Source organism: Balaenoptera ricei, chromosome 12 (assembly GCF_028023285.1).
Source record: "Balaenoptera ricei isolate mBalRic1 chromosome 12, mBalRic1.hap2, whole genome shotgun sequence".
In the NCBI taxonomy this organism is placed as follows: Eukaryota; Metazoa; Chordata; class Mammalia; order Artiodactyla; family Balaenopteridae; genus Balaenoptera; species Balaenoptera ricei.
Genome location: NC_082650.1, coordinates 26,022,385 through 26,040,797, shown reverse-complemented (window position 1 = coordinate 26,040,797; position 18,413 = coordinate 26,022,385). Strand labels below are relative to the sequence as shown.

At 40.6% G+C, this 18,413-nt stretch overlaps 1 protein-coding gene across 3 annotated transcripts in view; it reads left to right on the top strand.

Moving 5' to 3' along the window:
- The window catches only part of ARFGEF3 (ARFGEF family member 3), a 201,635-nt gene that overhangs the window by 111,374 nt on the left and 71,848 nt on the right, over positions 1–18,413 (top strand). For all 3 annotated transcript variants that reach the window (XM_059941111.1, XM_059941110.1, XM_059941113.1), the window contains 2 exons: positions 3,656–3,768; positions 4,522–5,432. In XM_059941111.1, the coding sequence (XP_059797094.1) occupies positions 3,656–3,768; positions 4,522–5,432 (1,024 nt within the window). The remainder of the gene's footprint in view (positions 1–3,655; positions 3,769–4,521; positions 5,433–18,413) is intronic.

Below are 18,413 nucleotides of genomic sequence, written 5' to 3'. Positions count from 1 at the left end.
TGGTCTTCCCTACACACACTTCTCACTGGCCTTGATTTTCATATTACAATGCAGATGATTCTAGCGACTCCTTTCCTAGCACTGTTCAGCTACCCCTTTAATGAACCTGGGTCTGAGTCAAGGTATGAATCCTCTCTCTTTCACTTATCAGCTAGGTTGTAGTAGCTAAATCCTTTAACTCTGAACTTACCATTTTATTTTCTGTACATAGTGGCAGTATTCCAAAGATTGCCAGTTCAAAGTGCAGTAAAGTTTGTATAAGTACTTTGTGAGTCTCTAAAGTGATAAACAAATATCTGGTAAACTTATTGCTACCCTGAGGAAGAGAAAAACATACAGAGGCTGAAAACAGCTGGTCCTCATCACCTCCTGCCTGAAGCAGTGCACCATTCGACCTGGTTTCCTTGTCTTCTGCCTGTCTTTGTTTCTTCCTTTTATTTTCCTGGACTTATGTTCGTAAATCGCCACTGTTAATTTCCCACTCTTTAATGGTGCCTATTGCCTCTCCCATCAAGTCTGAAATACTGCCCAGTTTCCAGATCTGTCATCATTCTCATGTCCCGTCATTTCCCAGGATAGACCCTCATTCCATCTAACTGACCCTGCTTTGTTCAATTTCTACTTTCCTGCTTCTATTCTAGCTCCTCCTGTTCTATGCCCATTGGCCACACTTCCACTTCACCCATTTACGTGGTTGATCACAATAAGCTAGGCAGACACTGCTGGCACTTCATATTAGCTTGTTTACAAACTCCTTTAGGGATATAATATTATGCCCATTTTCCAGATTGGGAAACTGAGGCTACATGAGGAGAGGTTTACTTGTCCAGAGTCCTTGTGAGCAGTATGACTAAAACATAAACCCAGATGTTCTAATTATAGCTGCCTCTCTGTTAAAATCCTCTTTCTTTATGGCTCTGCTTCCTCAGGCCATTGATTTCGCTCTTTTGTAAATACCATCCCACCGTTTAGCAATTGGTTATATGTCTCATCACACTGACTGCTTCACAGTACAATGTGGAACAAGCTTCTTGTCTCCCTAAGTATAGTTTTGTGTACATTGTTTTTGTGTGTTTCCCCTGGTACCTAACACTACAGTGCTTGAATGAGAGTAAGTGTACATTTTGACTGAATGACGGAGAAACCCGAAGACAGAATATCTGCCAAGAGGGTGTTTTGAAGCAGCAGCATCCCTTCTTTCTCCCTCAGAGCTGATAGGCACTGGAGTGATTATTGCCCACAGTAGAGCCACTTGATAGCCAAATGCCAAGTAAATACTTTGCCTACAAGGTGTGTAGTTCTCAGTGTACTTTCAATAACAACTTCTTCAGTACTGCAAAGGAAATTAGTTGTGGTTTCCCCTTTTCATAGATTTGCTAGCTTCCCAAGGTCAGCTTGCAGGGCGAGGCTGGAAGTGACACCAGGGGAGCACGTCCAGGCCGTGCTGCCCCACGGAGCATGGCAGACTCACGTGGGCCACGTTGTTCTCAGAAGCATTGCCTCCACTTACTGTGGCGATACCAATAGTTTGGGAAGGTTGGTAACCTAGAAACCAAGATGTGCAGGGCTTATGCACACAGAGAAAACCACTGGCGCCCAGCATGTTTGTTTACCCTTTTGGAGTTTGAACGCCTGGTGTGTTATTTCCCTGTTCTCTCTCTAATTTGTCACTCCGCCATGTGTGTCCTGTGCCTATTAATCAAAGGCATACAGGACATTTTGCTTTTCAAAGTACATTTTCTTTTTTGCTTCTACTTTCCCCCCCAAAACATTCCATCATCAAAAAGAACACCTTGCTTCCTTTTCTTTCTCCCACGTTTCGGCTTTAGAAGGAAGCCCTAGTCTTTATCAGACCTGTGACACCCTAGCCCCTGACACCACGTTCCTCATTCCCACCGGAAGAAGCTAAGGTTAAACATGTCTTGCTTTTCTTTAAGTATTTGTTGAGAGTACTCAGAAGCCTGACCACTCAGTCTCCTTTTGCTCCAGGTTCTGAAGCACCTGAGAAATAAACACAAGATTAATGTGAGAATTAAAATATGTCATCTAATTTATTACTGGTAAAGTTGGATTAGGGAATGTAATGGGATCCCAAGAGAAAGTGAGATTTCCCACTCCTGTGGCCCTGAAATGCACTTGTCCTTCTAACAAGAGATGGGACAGCTAGAGGCCCAGAGGCGTAGCCACTTCACTTGGCTGCAGGCCTGGCAGGCAGGCAGAGGGAGAGAGGGGGAGAGAAACAGAGAGACTGCCTTGACCTCTGGCATTATCACTCCTTTTTTGATGTCAAAGAAAAAAAGTGGAAGCTTCATCTTTGTGCCTCCAAGAGAGCAGAGGTTCCCAGTTTCTGGCAGAAGAAAGAAATATGGAAAGAGAAAAACATGTAACTTTTTCTACTTGATATACATTTTCTTGCAAGTGTAAGTCACTTTGAAAATAATGGACATAGCAGTAGGATGTCTGCTTCAATATACTTAATTAATCAGTCTTTCTTAGTCTCAAATTGAAATTTTCTGTACAGACGCCTATCATATGGAAATAAAAATTAGTTTGAACTGAAAAATTATGAAAATTCTATACATGAAGACTTGTGAGATACAGCCAAAACAGTGCATAGAAGGATATTTATAGTTTCGATGACTTACATCAAAAAACAGAAAGCCTAAAGTTAATGTTCTAATTCTCCAACTTAGGTAGTTTGGAAAGGAAGAGAAGATTAAATTCAAAAAAGTAGAAAGGAGGAAAAATAAGCATAAAAGCAGTAAGTACTGATGTGATAAAAAACAAATGTAATATAGTGAATTAATAAAGTGAAAAACACCAGGACTCTGAAAAGACTAAGGAAATCGAAGAACTCCTGGCAAAAGCAATTGAAAATTCTAGAATAGGTAAAAACAAATAAATAGAAGTAAGAATGGTTAAAAAAAAAAAAAAAAAAAGCATATAACCATAGATGTTGCAAATATTAAAGAAATTAAGGAAGATATCTTGTAAGGCACCTTTAGGCCAGTAAATTGGAAAACTTAGGTAAAATAGATAAATCCCTAGGAAATAACACAACCTTTAAAAAATTGGTTCAAAAAGAAATTGAGGACCTAAGTAGTCCTATCATCTTTAAAGAAATTGAATCAGTAGTTAAAATCTTTCCATTAAGAAAAAAAAAATTAGTGGCCCCATACAGCTTTAGAAACAAGTTATACCAACATTCGAAGAATGGGTTAGTTCTAATAATACATGAACTTTTCCAGGGAATAGAAAGGGAACTGGTTTCTCAACCCAGTTTTTGAAGCTAGCCGATTTGATAGCAAAATAAGACAGGGAGAGGATCAGAAAGTTAAATTACAGGCCAGTCTTACTAAAGAACATAGATGCAGGTGCTTTTTGGTTCTGTGCTATAAAAAATTTTGAAACAATCCCTCAGGGGATACCCTTTGTCTAAGCCAGTCCTGAACTGGGGAGCCAGGAACCCAATGTACATTCCAAGTCAAGAACACCTAGGTCAGATTTATTAAGATTTGAATTCCAAATAGTTGTGTTTCTCCTTAGACTGTATCATGCAATAGAGAATGTACATGTTTATTTTGATCTCATGGTTCTTTCGCTTTTTTTTAATGATATTCACTTTTCTGTTATTCTTTTTTCCTTATTCTTAAAGCTACTTGGGAGCCCTCAGCGTCTCTGTGATTTGGCAGGACCCAGCTCCACTGAACCCGAATCCAAAAAAAGATCAATTTCAAAAAGAAAGTCTCATCTGGATCTTCTCAAACTGTAAGATGCTTTCTCATTTTGGGTCTGTATTGATTGGTGAAGACTGCTTCTCTGAATATTCTTAACGTTGTTTCCAAATCCCTGAAATTGTTTGAATCTATATTATATGAAATGAGACTAATAATGTACCTGCAGGCCATAGGAGAAGTCTCATCTCAATTTATTAGAATCATATAACTTCCCATATTTTCATATTGACTTCAAGAAAAAAGTGTACCAAATGAAATGTCCAAAAATTCTTCAAGGGGTTATTTTAGGGAAAAACTGTTTGATTTACAGTACTGTAGCTATATGATTCCTTTACATATAGCCCCTCTAGGAAATGGAATCTTATCTGATTTGTAATAGTTGTAGTCACATGCATCTCTTCAGAAATACAGTTCTTTTATAGAGGAAGGTCCATATTATCCTATAGCCATTATAAATGTCTTCTCTTTGGAAAACTGAACATAATACAAAAGTGAGATGATTCTGTGCCTGTCCTTGTGAAGATTATAAATTCCCATCCACAATCTTTATTTGTACTCAAATAAACCAGCCAACAGAGAGTGTGATTCAAGGTGGGCCACTTTCCAGCCTTAGCATGTTTGTTTCACTTATTGTTCATTTTATTTTTTTTGCCCAGATTTCATGTAAATTACAGTATCTGTTTTGAATACTAGACTGTTCACCAGTCTAACAATTCTTATTCATTTTGGAGCATTTTTCTATGTTTCGTGTATTGATGCCGTCTTCTCCTTTGAACGCTTTCAGCATCATGGATGGCATGACCGAGGCGTGCATCAAGGGTGGCATCGAAGCCTGCTATGCTGCCGTGTCCTGCGTCTGCACCTTGCTTGGGGCCTTAGACGAGCTCAGCCAGGGCAAGGGCTTGAGCGAAAGTCAGGTCCAGCTGCTGCTTCTGCGCCTGGAGGAGCTGAAGGACGGGGCCGAGTCGAGCCGAGACTCCATGGAGATCAACGAGGCTGACTTCCGCTGGCAGCGGCGAGTCCTGTCCTCGGAACACACGCCCTGGGAGTCGGGGAACGAGCGGAGCCCTGACATCAGCATCAGCGTTACCACGGACACGGGTCAAACCACTTTGGAGGGAGAGTTGGGTCAGACCACACCCGAGGACCACCCCGAAAACCACAAGAATGGCCTCAAGTCGCCAGCCGTCCAGGAGGGCAAGGAGACTCTGAGTAAAGTGTCAGAACCAGAAGCCGTGGACCAGCCAGATGTGGTTCAAAGGAGCCACATGGTTGCCTACCCCGATATAACTAACTTCCTGTCCGTTGACTGCAGGATGAGGTCCTACGGATCCAGGTACAGTGAGAGCAATTTCAGCGTAGACGACCAAGACCTCTCTCGGACAGAATTTGATTCCTGTGATCAGTACTCGATGGCAGCAGAAAAGGACTCGGGGAGGTCTGACGTGTCGGACATCGGGTCCGACAACTGTTCTCTAGTTGACGAGGAGCAGACCCCCCGGGACTGCCTGGGCCACAGGTCCCTGCGGGCTGCGGCTCTCTCTCTCAAGCTACTGAAGAACCAGGAAGCCGATCAGCACAGCGCCCGGCTGTTCGTGCAGTCCCTGGAGAGCCTCCTGCCGCGCCTCCTGGCCCTGCCCAGCGTGGAAGAGGTGGACGCGGCCCTCCAGAACTTTGCCTCCACCTTCTGCTCAGGTGTGTAAATCATTTTTTGCTACATAGTCAACAAGAATATTCAGAACATCTTGCTTAAGGGGCCGTTACCAGCGTGCGTGAAGTTTGAAGTGCTCAGAGCATCTTAATGAGTCTTTGGGTTTCTTATATTTAAAGAGAGCAAAGGAACGTAACTTACTGGTGGTGGTTTGTTTGAAGTGCACAGCAGTTGATGGCTGGAATACACTGTGAGGTTGATAAAGTTGTATGGTGCAGAGTAAAGGGTAAGAGTTAACTGCATTCTAGAAAGCTGCTGCTGACTGAAACAAAATGACAATCTGTGATTCTCAAAACACTGAATTCTTCCTACGCTTCTACGCCTTGATGTCTACAAATCATAGAGCACTGCACTTTTGGTTTATTGACATGTAAATTATTTCAAATGAGGTCTTGGAGCAGATGCAGGCTGTCCTTGAACTTCAAACGGTGTGTGTGTGATACTCCAGTGTACTATGGCAACATCACATTCTCCAATCTCAGACCCTTCCTGTCTGTCAAATGTCAACATTGTGACCCAGACCGTAATTTAAACAGGAGTGCCGTGGGCATCTTGGCCAAAGTATACCAAAGAGTTATACTAGTTTTATTGAAGGGCAGAAGATCGTCACCTAGGATTTTGGTGGAGGAAGGAGATAAAGAATACAGGGTAGCAGCATTTCACACAGGGAATAATTAATTTAAAGATTGTTTTCTTGAAAGGTACTCATAAAGGGAGAACCCAGCTTTTTCCTTTCTATGTAGGGAAAACCCCAGTTCTTTCCTGTTGTGTTTCTTCCCTCTTTTATGGGTCGCACAGAACACTGTACTTCTGATGCTTCTGGTCATCAAATGTGTGGAAGTTTTCCCCCAAAACAACAAGCAAGCCTCTGACACCAGCTGGGTGTCCTACAATTTAACTCAGTTCTGACGCTACCTACCTGCTACCCCCACTACAGACACCAGCTGCAAGCCCAGGTAACACAAGTTACCTGTGCTTCTGACAGACTGGCTATAAATCAGAGGTTCCCATGACCCCCTCCTTAGGTTTGCTTAATGTGCTAGAATAGCTCACAGAACTCAGGGAAACACTCACTTTTATTTACCAGTTTACAAAAGGATATGATAAAGGATACAGATGAACGGCCAGATGAAGAGATACGTAGGGTGAGGTCTGGGAGGGTCCTGAGCGCAAGAGCTTCTGTCCCCATAGAGTTGGGGTGTGTCACCCTCCCGGTGTGGATGTGTCCAGCAACCTGGAATCTTCCCGAACCCCCTACTATTGGGATTTTATGGAGGCTTCCTCATGCAGGCATGATCAGTTATTAACTCCATTTTCAGCACCTCGCCCCTTTCTCGACGATGGGGTGATGAGGGTGGAACCAAAAATTCTTTACTCCCATCGAGGAGTCATCCAGGAGCCCACCCAGAGTCGCCTCAAAACTTTAAAACCAAAACATCTTTAAAACAAAAGGTGCTCTTCGTGTTCTTATTGCTTAGGAATTTACAAGAGTTTTAGGAGTCCTGGGTCATGGATGAGATCAAAGACACATATTAGAACAAGAGATACTCCTAGTGTTCTTATCACTTAGGAAACCACAAGGGTTTTAGGAGCTCTGTGCCAGGAACTGGGGGCAGAGACCAATGTATATATTTTCTATTATCTCACAGCGCTACAGAAAGAAAGCAATTAATGGGTGCAAAAACTTTATGGCAGGAATAATTGATTGCCTGACCCCAGGGTGATCAACTGTGCCTTCCCCTGAAATTCAAGGGTCTCTTGACCACAGGATATTGAGGTGCATGGACCTCCCTGGGCCTGTGCTCAGGACTAGAAAGGACTGACCCTGAGGACCAACATAGAACCGTCAAAAGCCAAGATCACCGCTTGCTCTTCCACCACTGAGTTTTTTTTTTTTAATAATTTCACTTATTTATTTATTTATTTTTTGGCTGTGTTGGGTCTTCGTTTCTGTGCGAGGGCTTTCTCTAGTTGCGGCAAGCGGGGCCCACTCTTCATCGCGGTGCGCGGGCCTCTCACTATCGCAGCCTCTCTTGTTGTGTAGCACAGGCTCCAGACGCGCAAGCTCAGTAGTTGTGGCACACGGGCTTAGTTGCTCCGCGGCATGTGAGATCTTCCCAGACCAGGGCTCGAACCCGTGTCCCCTGCATTGGCAGGCGGATTCTCAACCACTGCGCCACCAGGGAAGCCCCCCACCACTGAGCTTTGAACATGTGTTTGTCGTGATACTTCCTACATTTGTCTACCCCATTTTTGATCTTCTAACAAATAACACATCACACACAAATACAAAAAAAAATTCTAGCCCAGTTCCTGGAACTTGGTAGAAGGGACTGCTGTGTTGTTAAAAGGGAGCTTAGGTATCTTTAAGAAGCTGATCAGATTGTTCTTTGTCAAAAGGACAAAAAAACCCACTTTGATCCAGGTATATTTAAGGAAGAACATTTTTTAATATGAGAATGATCCAATACTGTAGCAGCAAGCACCAGCAGAGATACAGCACTTCTAATCCTGACTGCTCAGTAACTCTCTGACCTACCTAGTGGTTAGAAGAGATGCATATAATTTCTCAACTTTCCTAACTGCACTGTGATTCTTTTTAAGGCATGAAAATACCAATTTTTAAGGCTACCCAACATTTTTTCTCAATATTTTTCTTTTTGGAATTAGATACAAAAAATAGAGTTTGGATATTTGATTTGTGTGAGGGAATATACACACACACCAAAAAATCATGTTTCATTGAAAAATTAGAAAAATGTATAAATACTCTTCTTAAAAATTATATTTCTCCCTAATATCTTTTATACCACCATCATTAGATTTTATAATCTTTTATTGAACATTCCCAGTGTATGTATTTTGTGTATGTCTTTTTTGTTTCTCTCTCTCTCTCTCTCTCTCTCTCTCTCTCTCTCTCTCTCTCTCACACACACACACACACACACACACGCAAGTGCTTCTTCAGTCAACATTTATAGAGAAACTTCACTGTGCTATGTCCTAAGGGTGCAAGATATGCATGATTTATCCTCAATAAATATTTATTGACTGTAGATTGATGAACTTGCTTTTTGGTTCCTAAAGCTATGAATAGTTCATATGCTGAAAGAATCAAGGGTAAAGCCTGAGTTGGAAGGAGTTTGGTAGGGCCTCTGATCCTGTGCCTCTTCCCAGCTGGAAGCATTCTTGCAGAGAGGAGCTTGGCAGCCTGCTCTGACCAGCTTGATGTGCCTGGTGCCAAGGCAGAGAGTCTGGCACCCATCAGTGATCCCCCAAAACAGCTGTGTATCAGATCACAGCACTGCCCCTGGTTGCAGTAATGATGGCCTTGAGTCATCAAGAAATGGTAAAATTATATTTAGGGCCTTCTATTTAAAGTTAAAATTATCCATACAAAATAACTCGGCTGCAGAAGTTTCAGCATTTAAGTATGTAAGATTCAGCTCTCAGATAAATTCATGTTTACAAACAACATCCCCTAGTAATTCCAGATTAAATGAGTTGTCACAGTGGTAAAGAATGACTTCCAAAGGGCCTGCCTCATTTCCTGTGAGAATTAGGAAACATAATCCTAGCAAAGTCTTTTTACAAAATTTGAAGCAAAGCTTCACATTTGTGTTTTTGTGTCTTTCAAATCAATACTTATTTGTAGCACGTGCACAACAGCACTTTTGTGAATGTTTTATGTGACCAGAATGTGGCCCCATCAATGTTGCAAACTGCTCAACTTTTAGAGGTCTATAAAATGTCCCGTCAGACCCAACATGCTGTGACACTAATTTTTACATGTAGAAATCAATACATTGAAAAGAGACTTCAGAATCTTTCGGTTGTTTCCAAATGCAGTTTTTAGTGATTGTCTCTAACCAAATTGTTAGTCATTTGTCTTTTTGATTCTGGTGACCTCCACAGCGCTTTTACCAGTTAGGAGTTGGTCTCTGTATCTGAATTACAGACCCGTCACTCTGTGGTCCTGCTGCCAATGAGCTGATTCTCTTCAGTTACCACTATGGTTTAGTGGTTTAGTGGCTCACACTGACTGTCGCTGTGGGTCAGCCGAAGCGACTGGATGCTGGGTCCACGTCTGGCCTGAGGCAGAGGTCTCCCTCCCTTGCACATGTCACCTCCAAGATGAAAGATGAGTGAAAGAGAAACATCTGTACCTGTGAGACAAGGGGATGGCAGATTTCCTTTGTTCACCCAAGAGAAAGTTATGAAAGCCAAAACAGGAGAAGGGGAGAAGAGAAAGAGTCTCCCGGAGTCATAACCCAGATATTTTACTCATTATTAACTTCTGTGTCAAAAGCTTCAAACCTTATTTTCCCCAAAACTCCCATCGAGCATTTGTCCCTGACTTGTTAGCGGGGTCTGCCCTCCTGGCTAAGGTCAGCCTCACTTGGTATTTCTCAGGGGCTCCTGTCCTCCCAACAGCTAACATACAGTTGAAATGAGCCTCCTGAATTCCACATGATTCAGGGGAGCTTTTTCTTCGAAAGCAATTAAAGTTTCTTCTGGTGGGGAAGTTTGAAAACCTTCAGACAAACATGGGTTTTATAGAGATGGTATTGGATGTGAGCTGTGATAGCTGCCGCAATGCGTCTGATTCTGCATAGAGCAAAGTGGCATCTGTGTAAGGTGCTCCTTGGGGACCAGAAAGCAAGAGCCAACCTCCCGCAGCCATTGACAGAGGGGCACGGGCATGTGGCTTTGGGATTGCTGTTCCTTAGACTGGTGGTGTTTGGTGAGGATCTTGAGACTGTGACCAAGTGTGAGGCTTATTGCAAGCAACCTGATATTTATGAAGTACCAAATTTCGTAAAAGGTAGTAGAGCTAGTATGAATCTCAATTGTGCAAGAAATATCTATTTATTTAAATTAAAACAAATCTGCCTCCAGACCTCCAGCCTGCCTAACTGGTCAGACATTTGATCTTTGCTAGCCCTCAGGTCCCCATGCCAGGGTAAAACTAGAAGTGGGAGCTTATGTGGGATCTGGATAGGGAGGCCCCTCACCTCTCACGTCACCAGTGTGCCCCCGTTGTCCCACTTCACAGCCTTTCTGGGAGGTCCCGTGATTTTTCTACCTCCCTGCCAGGGTGGGGCCTGGAATGTTCTGGCAAGGCTGGGGGCCCCCATGCACATCCTGTGTCCTCCTCCGGGGTCCTGCCAACCCTCCAGGTGCTGCCAGGTAGCAGGGAGCCGCAGACCTCCATCCCCTGCCCAGCCAGGGCATCTCCCTTCTCTTCCTCATTGCTTCCTCCTCCCATCACCTTCCGGAAATGGACCATAGCCTCTGGAAGAAGCTCTGACTTTGTGAATATAGAACCAGAAGGCAAGTATGTTGTTGCCAGCTTCAGGTTTTGGCCCTATGATTTAAACACCCCAAAAGGTGATAATGCAGATTTATCTCAGTACCTTTGTGGAAAACAGAAGGTAAAATACAGGTAGAAAACCTCGCCTCTACCAGTTAGGATTAGGTTTGTTTGCATAGAGTAGGAAACTCAACTGATTACTTAAGAAAGAAAGATTCATTGACTTTCCCCTACATTGAGTCTCAGGTAGGCCGTCCAGTGCTCTGTGATGTTCTGGGACTCGGGCCCGTCTTGTCTTTGGAAGATATTTTGGCTACATCTATCAAACTTAATATATGTATTTATTCTGCTTTTAGGAACATATCCCACAGATATTCTTACAGAAGTGTTATTTCATCATTTCATCCTTTTTCATAATTGAAAAAATATCAGTGTCTACCAATAAAACATTAATTAAATAAATCACAATACAATCATGCAGTGGTATATGCACAGTTATTAAAAAAGAATGAGGCAGATCTGTAAGTGCCAATATCAAGAGATGTCTAAGGTATATTGTTTAGAAAACAGCTAGTTGCAGTATAATGTATGTCATATGATCTCGTTTGTGATTGCATTTCCACATAATAGAAGGAAGTGGGTCTTTTTGGGAGGGGCCTCATTGGGGCTTGGGAGAAGCAGGGCTATTGTTTATATTGTTTATACTCTTCAGTACTGTTAAATGTTTTACATCAAGTATTTAATGTTTACTTTAAAAAGAAACATCAAATTATCTTAGACATGGAAGGTACTTTTCAAGGTCATTTTATGCTAATCTTGTATCCAGTCTTGCACTGGTAACCAGTCAAGCAAGTGATCCATCCTCCTGTTGCTGACAGTAAAGGACATCTTAATCATAGACAGAGAATGAACTTGAGTTACAAATAAGTAGAAAAAAAACCAAATAGCCAGAATATGTTAAAGGTCATAGTTACTATAATTTGTCACCCCAAATTCAATAACACTTCAATGAGACCAATCAGAAGGATGAATGAAAATAGAGGATCTGTTAGGAACATGATAGATTGGGATCTTTTCCCAACATTAGAAGCGAGTACAGTGTGGCAGAGTACAAAAAGCCTGGAGTTTGGGCCCAAAAGACCTTTGCCAATTTCTAGCTCTATAACTTCGGGCAAATTACTTAACATTTTCTTTTTTTTTTTTTTTTAATTAATTAATTTATTTTTATATTTATTTTTGGCTGTGCTGGGTCTTCTGTGCAAGGGCTTTCTCTAGCTGTGGCAAGCGGGGGCCACTCTTCATCGCGGTGCATGGGCCTCTCACTGTCGCGGCCTCTCTTATTGCAGAGCACAGGCTCCAGACGCGCAGGCTCAGTAGTTGTGGCTCACGGGCCTAGTTGCTCCGTGGCATGTGGGATCTTCCCAGACCAGGGCTCGAACCCGTGTCCCCTGCATTGGCAGGCAGATTCTCAACCACTGCGCCACCAGGGAAGCCCTACTTAACATTTTCAAGTTACTTTCCTCACTGGTAAAATAAAGTGGGGCATCTGATATATAATATACCAAATTTATATATATATATATTGATATATATTATATATCAAATGAAATAATGTATGAGAAGAGATTGGTCCTGGAAAATATAAAGCATTTAATAAATTGCACCTATCATGTTATTTGCATTATTAATATCACCAGTGAACTATATCTGGTAAATCAAGAAAATTATCTTCCTTAAATTAATAGATTATACCTTCTTTTGTTTTATTGTCAAATTTGCCAGTTCTTTGTAAGAAATTAATCTGCATAGAGATATACGCCAGCACCAACAGATTGCCCCTAACACGTTTAACAAATTATTTCAGAACTCGGCATAGCCACCAGCGGTGACTTCCAGGGCTTTGTCACACCTCTGCTAATGATTTGGGTCTTCATGTCAGCAGATACATTAGCTTTTTTCACTTTCAGTATCTGAGCATGTGCTCAGGTTCCAAAACATATTCCAAGGTAAATAGTTGGTTTCAAATTTTAAAAGAAATTATTACTGATGTCTAAGATCAAAGCCACTTGCAGATTCTTTTTTTTTTCCCCCTGGTTCATAGACTCAAATATTCCTTTCACCTGTGATCCAGGGTCGTTAAATACCCAGCAACACTGCGTGCTGCTTTCTGTGTACTGTGGAAGGAGACTGCTCTTGTGCTTCATCTACTCCAGAGAACTGGAACCAACCCACCAGGACCTTAAGAGGGTGGAGTATTCCTATGGACCATCAGGGCCAAGACACACTGCCCGTGTCCTGACCAAGGATTTCATTTAAAAACCCACTCTCAACTCGACCTTCCTTTTATAAATGCCCCTCAGCCCATGATTCCAAAGTACTCTCAGTAAAAGAATCTCGTAAGGCAGCTGCAAAGTTCTCACCGAACTCTATACGGAAGGCAAAGGGAATGCCTAATCTTTGCCTGCCTTGGTGGTTTCGTTGGGATAATAGACATACTTACTCCCACCAAAAAATGTTTACACTGTTCTCAAATAGAGCAGAGGTCTTAACGTTTTCTCAGCTTTGAAAGCTTCTTCTGATTCTTATCTTCTTACCAGCATATTCATTAAGAAGTTCACAGATATATAAGTAACCATTCCAGTTAGACATTTGTATTTCCTACTTATTTGACCGATAATTTTTGAGAATTTTTGCACTTCATGTAAGAGGCACATTTTTGATTAAAGGATAATTTTAGACATGCTCTGAAGAGTATATAGGTGCGTGTCGTTTGCATGCACATATTCAGGATGGGCTGTTTCACCAACATCCCTACATCCAGCCTCAGAGTGTTTGTAGGAACAAGTGTAGCACTGGGGCGGACATAGGACCAGATGAGGAGAAGCAGGCTTGGGTAATTTTTGTCACCCCAAACTGTCTGTGAAAGTTTGAACTAGGCATCAACTCTCTCTGGCTGAATGAGGCCATCTTTAGAGTATGAGGTATCACTGTTTTTTGTTTTTAGTTAATTTATGAAAAACACAGGAGACTTTCAAAGTGAAAACCATACTATGAAATATAAAAGAATGTTTCAAAACAATAGCTGGGGGGAAACCAATAACTATTTTTTTATGTATATTTTGAAACTGTTTCCTCATTAACAGCTTTTATTTATTTATTTATTTATTTATTTATTTATTTTATTTATTTATTTAATCAGTCATCAATTTTATACACATCAGTGTATACATGTCAATCCCAATCGCCCAATTCAGCACACCACCATCCCCACCCCACCACAGTTTTCCCCCCTTGGTGTCCATATGTCTGTTCTCTACATCTGTGTCTGAACTTCTGCCCTGCAACCTGGTTCATCTGTACCATTTTTCTAGGTTCCACATACATGCGTTAATATACGATATTTGTTTTTCTCTTTCTGACTTACTTCACTCTGTATGACAGTCTCTAGATCCATCCACGTCTCAACAAATGACTCAATTTCGTTCCTTTTTATGGCTGAGTAATATTCCATTGTATCTATGTACCACAACTTCTTTATCCATTCGTCTGTCGCTGGTCATTTAGGTTGCTTCCATGACCTGGCTATTGTAAATAATGTTGCAATGAACATTGGGGTGCATGTCTCTTTTTGAATTACGGTTTTCTCTGGGTATATGCCCAGTAGTGGGATTGCTGGGTCATATGGTAATTCTGTTTTTAGTTTTTTCAGGAACCTCCATACTGTTCTCCATAGTGGCTGTATCAATTTACATTCCCACCAACAGTGCAAGAGGGTTCCCTTTTCTCCACACCCTCTCCAGCATTTGTTGTTTGTAGATTTTCTGATGATGCCCATTCCAACTGGTGTGAGGTGATACCTCATTGTAGTTTTGATTTGCATTTCTCTAATAATTAGTGATGTTGAGCATCTTTTCATGTGCTTCTTGGCCATCTGTATGTCTTCTTTGGAGAAATGTCTATTTAGGTCTTCTGCCCATTTTTGGATTGGGTTGTTTGTTTCTTTAATATTGAGCTCAGTGAGCTGTTTATATATTTTGGAGATTAATCCTTTGTCCGTTGATTCATTTGCAAATATTTTCTCCCATTCTGAGGGTTGTCTTTTCGTCTTCTTTATGGTTTCCTTTGCTGTGCAAGAGCTTTGAAGTTTCATTAGGTCCCATTTGTTTATTTTTGTTTTTATTTCCATTACTCTAGGAGGTGGATCAAAAAAGATCTTGCTGTGATTTATGTCAAAGAGTGTTTTTCCTATGTTTTCCTCTAAGAGGTTTAGAGTGTCCAGTCTTACATTTAGGTCTCTAATCCATTTTGAGTTTATTTTTGTGTATGGTGTTAGGGAGTATTCTTATTTCATTCTTTTACATGTAGCTGTCCAGTTTTCCCAGCACCACTTATTGAAGAGACTGTCTTTTCTCCATGGTATATCTTTGCCTCCTTTGTCATAGATTAGTTGACCATAGGTGTGTGGGTTTATCTCTGGGCTTTCTATCTTGTTCCATTGATCTATGTTTCTGTTTTTGTGCCAGTACCATATTGTCTCGATTACTGTAGCTTTGTAGTATAGTCTGAAGTCAGGGAGTCTGATTCCTCCACCTCCGTTTTTTTCCCTCAAGACTGCTTTGGCTATTTGGGGTCTTTTGTGTCTCCATACAAATTTTAAGATGACTTGTTTTAGTTCCATAAAAAATGCCATTGGTAATTTGATAGGGATTGCATTGAATCTGTACATTGCTTTGGGTAGTATATTCATTTTCACAATATTGATTCTTCCAATCCAAGAACATGGTATATCGCTCCATCTGTTGGTATCATCTTTAATTTCTTTCATCAGTGTCTTATAGTTTTCTGCATATAGGTCTTTTGTCTCCCTAGGTAGGTTTATTCCTAGATATTTTATTCTTTTTGTTGCAATGGTAAATGAGAGTGTTTCCATAATTTCTCTTTCAGATTTTTCATCATTAGTGTATAGGAATGCAAGAGATTTCTGTGCATTAATTTTGTATCCTGCAACTTTACCAAATTCATTAATTAGCTCTAGTAGTTTTCTGGTGGCAGTTTTAGGATTCTCTATGTAAAGTATCATGTCATCTGCAAACAGTGACAGTTCTACTTCTTCTTTTCCAATTTGTATTCCTTTTATTTCTTTTTCTTCTCTGATTGCCGTGGCTAGGACTTCCAAGACTATGTTGAATAATAGTGGTGAGAGTGGACATCCTTGTCTCATTCCTGATCTTAGAGGAAATGCTTTCAGTTTTTCACCGTTGAGAAGGATGTTTGCTGTGGGTTTGTCATATATGGCCTTTATTATGTTAAGGTAGTTTCCCTCTATGCCCACTTTCTGGAGAGTTTTTATCAGAAATGGGTGTTGAATTTTGTCAAAAGCTTTTTCTGCATCAATTGAGATGATCATATGGTTTTTCTTCTTCAATTTGTTAATATGGTGTATCACATTGATTGATTTGCGTATATTGAAGAATCCTTGCATCCCTGGGATAAATCCTACTTGATCGTGGTGTATGATCCTTTTAATGTGTTGTTGGATTCTGTCTGCTAGTATTTTGTTGAGGATTTTTCGCCTCTATATTCCTCAGTGATATTGGTCTGTAATTTTCTTTTTTTGTAGTATCTTTGTCTGGTTTTGGTATCAGGGTGATGGTGGCCTCATAGAATGAGTTTGGGGGTGTTCCTTCCTCTGTAATTTTTTGGAAGAGTTTGAGAAGGATGGGTGTTAGCTCTTCTCTAAATGTTTGATGGAATTCACCTGTGAAGCCATCTGGTCCTGCACTTCTGTTTGTTGGACTATTTTTAATCACAGTTTCAATTTCATACTTGTGATTGGTCTGCTCTTATTTTCTGTTTCTTCCTGGTTCAGTCTTGGAAGGTTATACCTTTCTAAGAATTTGTCCATTTCTTCCAGGTTTTCCATTTTACTGGCATATAGTTGCTTGTAGTAGTCTCTTAGGATGCTTTGTATTTCTGCCGTGTCTGTTGTAACTTCTCCTTTTTCGTTTCTGATTTTATTGATTTGAGTCCTCTCCCTCTTTTTCTTGAGGAGTCTGGCTAATGACTTATCAATTTTGTTTATCTTCTCAAAGAACCAGCTTTTAGTTTTATTGATCTTTGCTATTGTTTTCTTGGTTTCTATTTCATTTATTTCTGCTCTGATCTTTCTGATTTCTTTCCTTCTCCCAACTTTGGGTTTTGTTTGTTCTTCTTTCTCTAGTTTCTTTAGGTGTAAGGTTAGATTGTTTACTTGAGATTTTTCTTGTTTCTTTAGGTAAGCTTGTATAGCTATAAACTTCCCTCTTAGAACTGCTTTTGCTGCATCCGATAGGTTTTGTATCATCGTGTTTCCATTGTCATTTGTCTCTAGGTTTTTTTGTTTTCCTCTTTGATTTCTTCAGTGATCTCTTGGTTATTTAGTAACGTATTGTTTAGCCTCCATGTGTTTGTGTTTTTTACATTTTTTTCCCTGTAATTCATTTCTAATCTCATAGCGTTGTGGTCAGAAAACATGCCTAATATGATTTCAATTTTCTTAAATTTACTGAGGCTTGATTTGTGACCCAAGAGGTGATCTATCCTGGAGAATGTTCCGTGCGCACTTGAGAAGAAAGTGTAATCTGCTGTTCTTGGATGGAATGTCTTATAAATATCAATTAAATCTATTTGGTCTATTGTGTCATTTAAAGCTTCTGTTTCCTTATTTATTTTCATTTTGGATGATCTGTCCATTGGTGTAAGTGAGGTGTCAAAGTCCCCCACTATTACTGTGTTACTGTCGATTTCCTCTTTTATAGCTGTTAGCAGTTGCCTTATGTATTGAGGTGCTCCTATGTTGGGTGCATATATATTTATAATTGTTATATCTTCTTCTTGGAGTGATCCCTTGATCATTATGTAGTGTCCTTCCTTGTCTCTTGTAACATTCTTTATTTTAAAGTCTATTTTATCTGATATGAGTATAGCTACTCCAGCTTTCTTTTGATTTCCATTTGCATGGAATATCTTTTTCCATCCCCTCACTTTCAGTCTGTATGTGTCCCTAGGTCTAAAGTGGGTCTCTTGTAGACAGCATATATATGGGTCTTGTTTTTGTATCCATTCAGCGAGCCTGTGTCTTTTGGTTGGAGCATTTAATCCATTCACGTTTAAGGTAATTATCGATATGTATGTTCGTATGACCATTTTGTTAATTGTTTTGGGTTTGTTTTTGTAGGTCCTTTTCTTCTCTTCTGTTTCCCATTTAGAGAATTTCCTTTAGCATTTGTTGTAGAGCTTGTTTGGTGGTGCTGAATTCTCTTAGCTTTTGCTTGTCTGTAAAGCTTTGGATTTCTCCATCAAATCTAAATGAGATCCTTGCTGGGTAGAGTAATCTTGGTTGTAGGTTCTTCCCTTTCATCATTTTAAGTATATCATGCCACTCCCTTCTGGCTTGTAGAGTTTCTGCTGAGAAATCAGCTGTTAACCTTATGGGAGTTCCCTTGTATGTTATTTGTCATTTTCCCCTTGCTGCTTTCAATAATTTTTCTTTGTCTTTAATTTTTGCTACTTTGATTACTATGTGTCTCAGCATGTTTCTCCTTGGGTTTATTCTGTATGGGTCTCTCTGCGCTTCCTGGACTTGGGTGGCTATTTCCTTTCCCATGTTAAG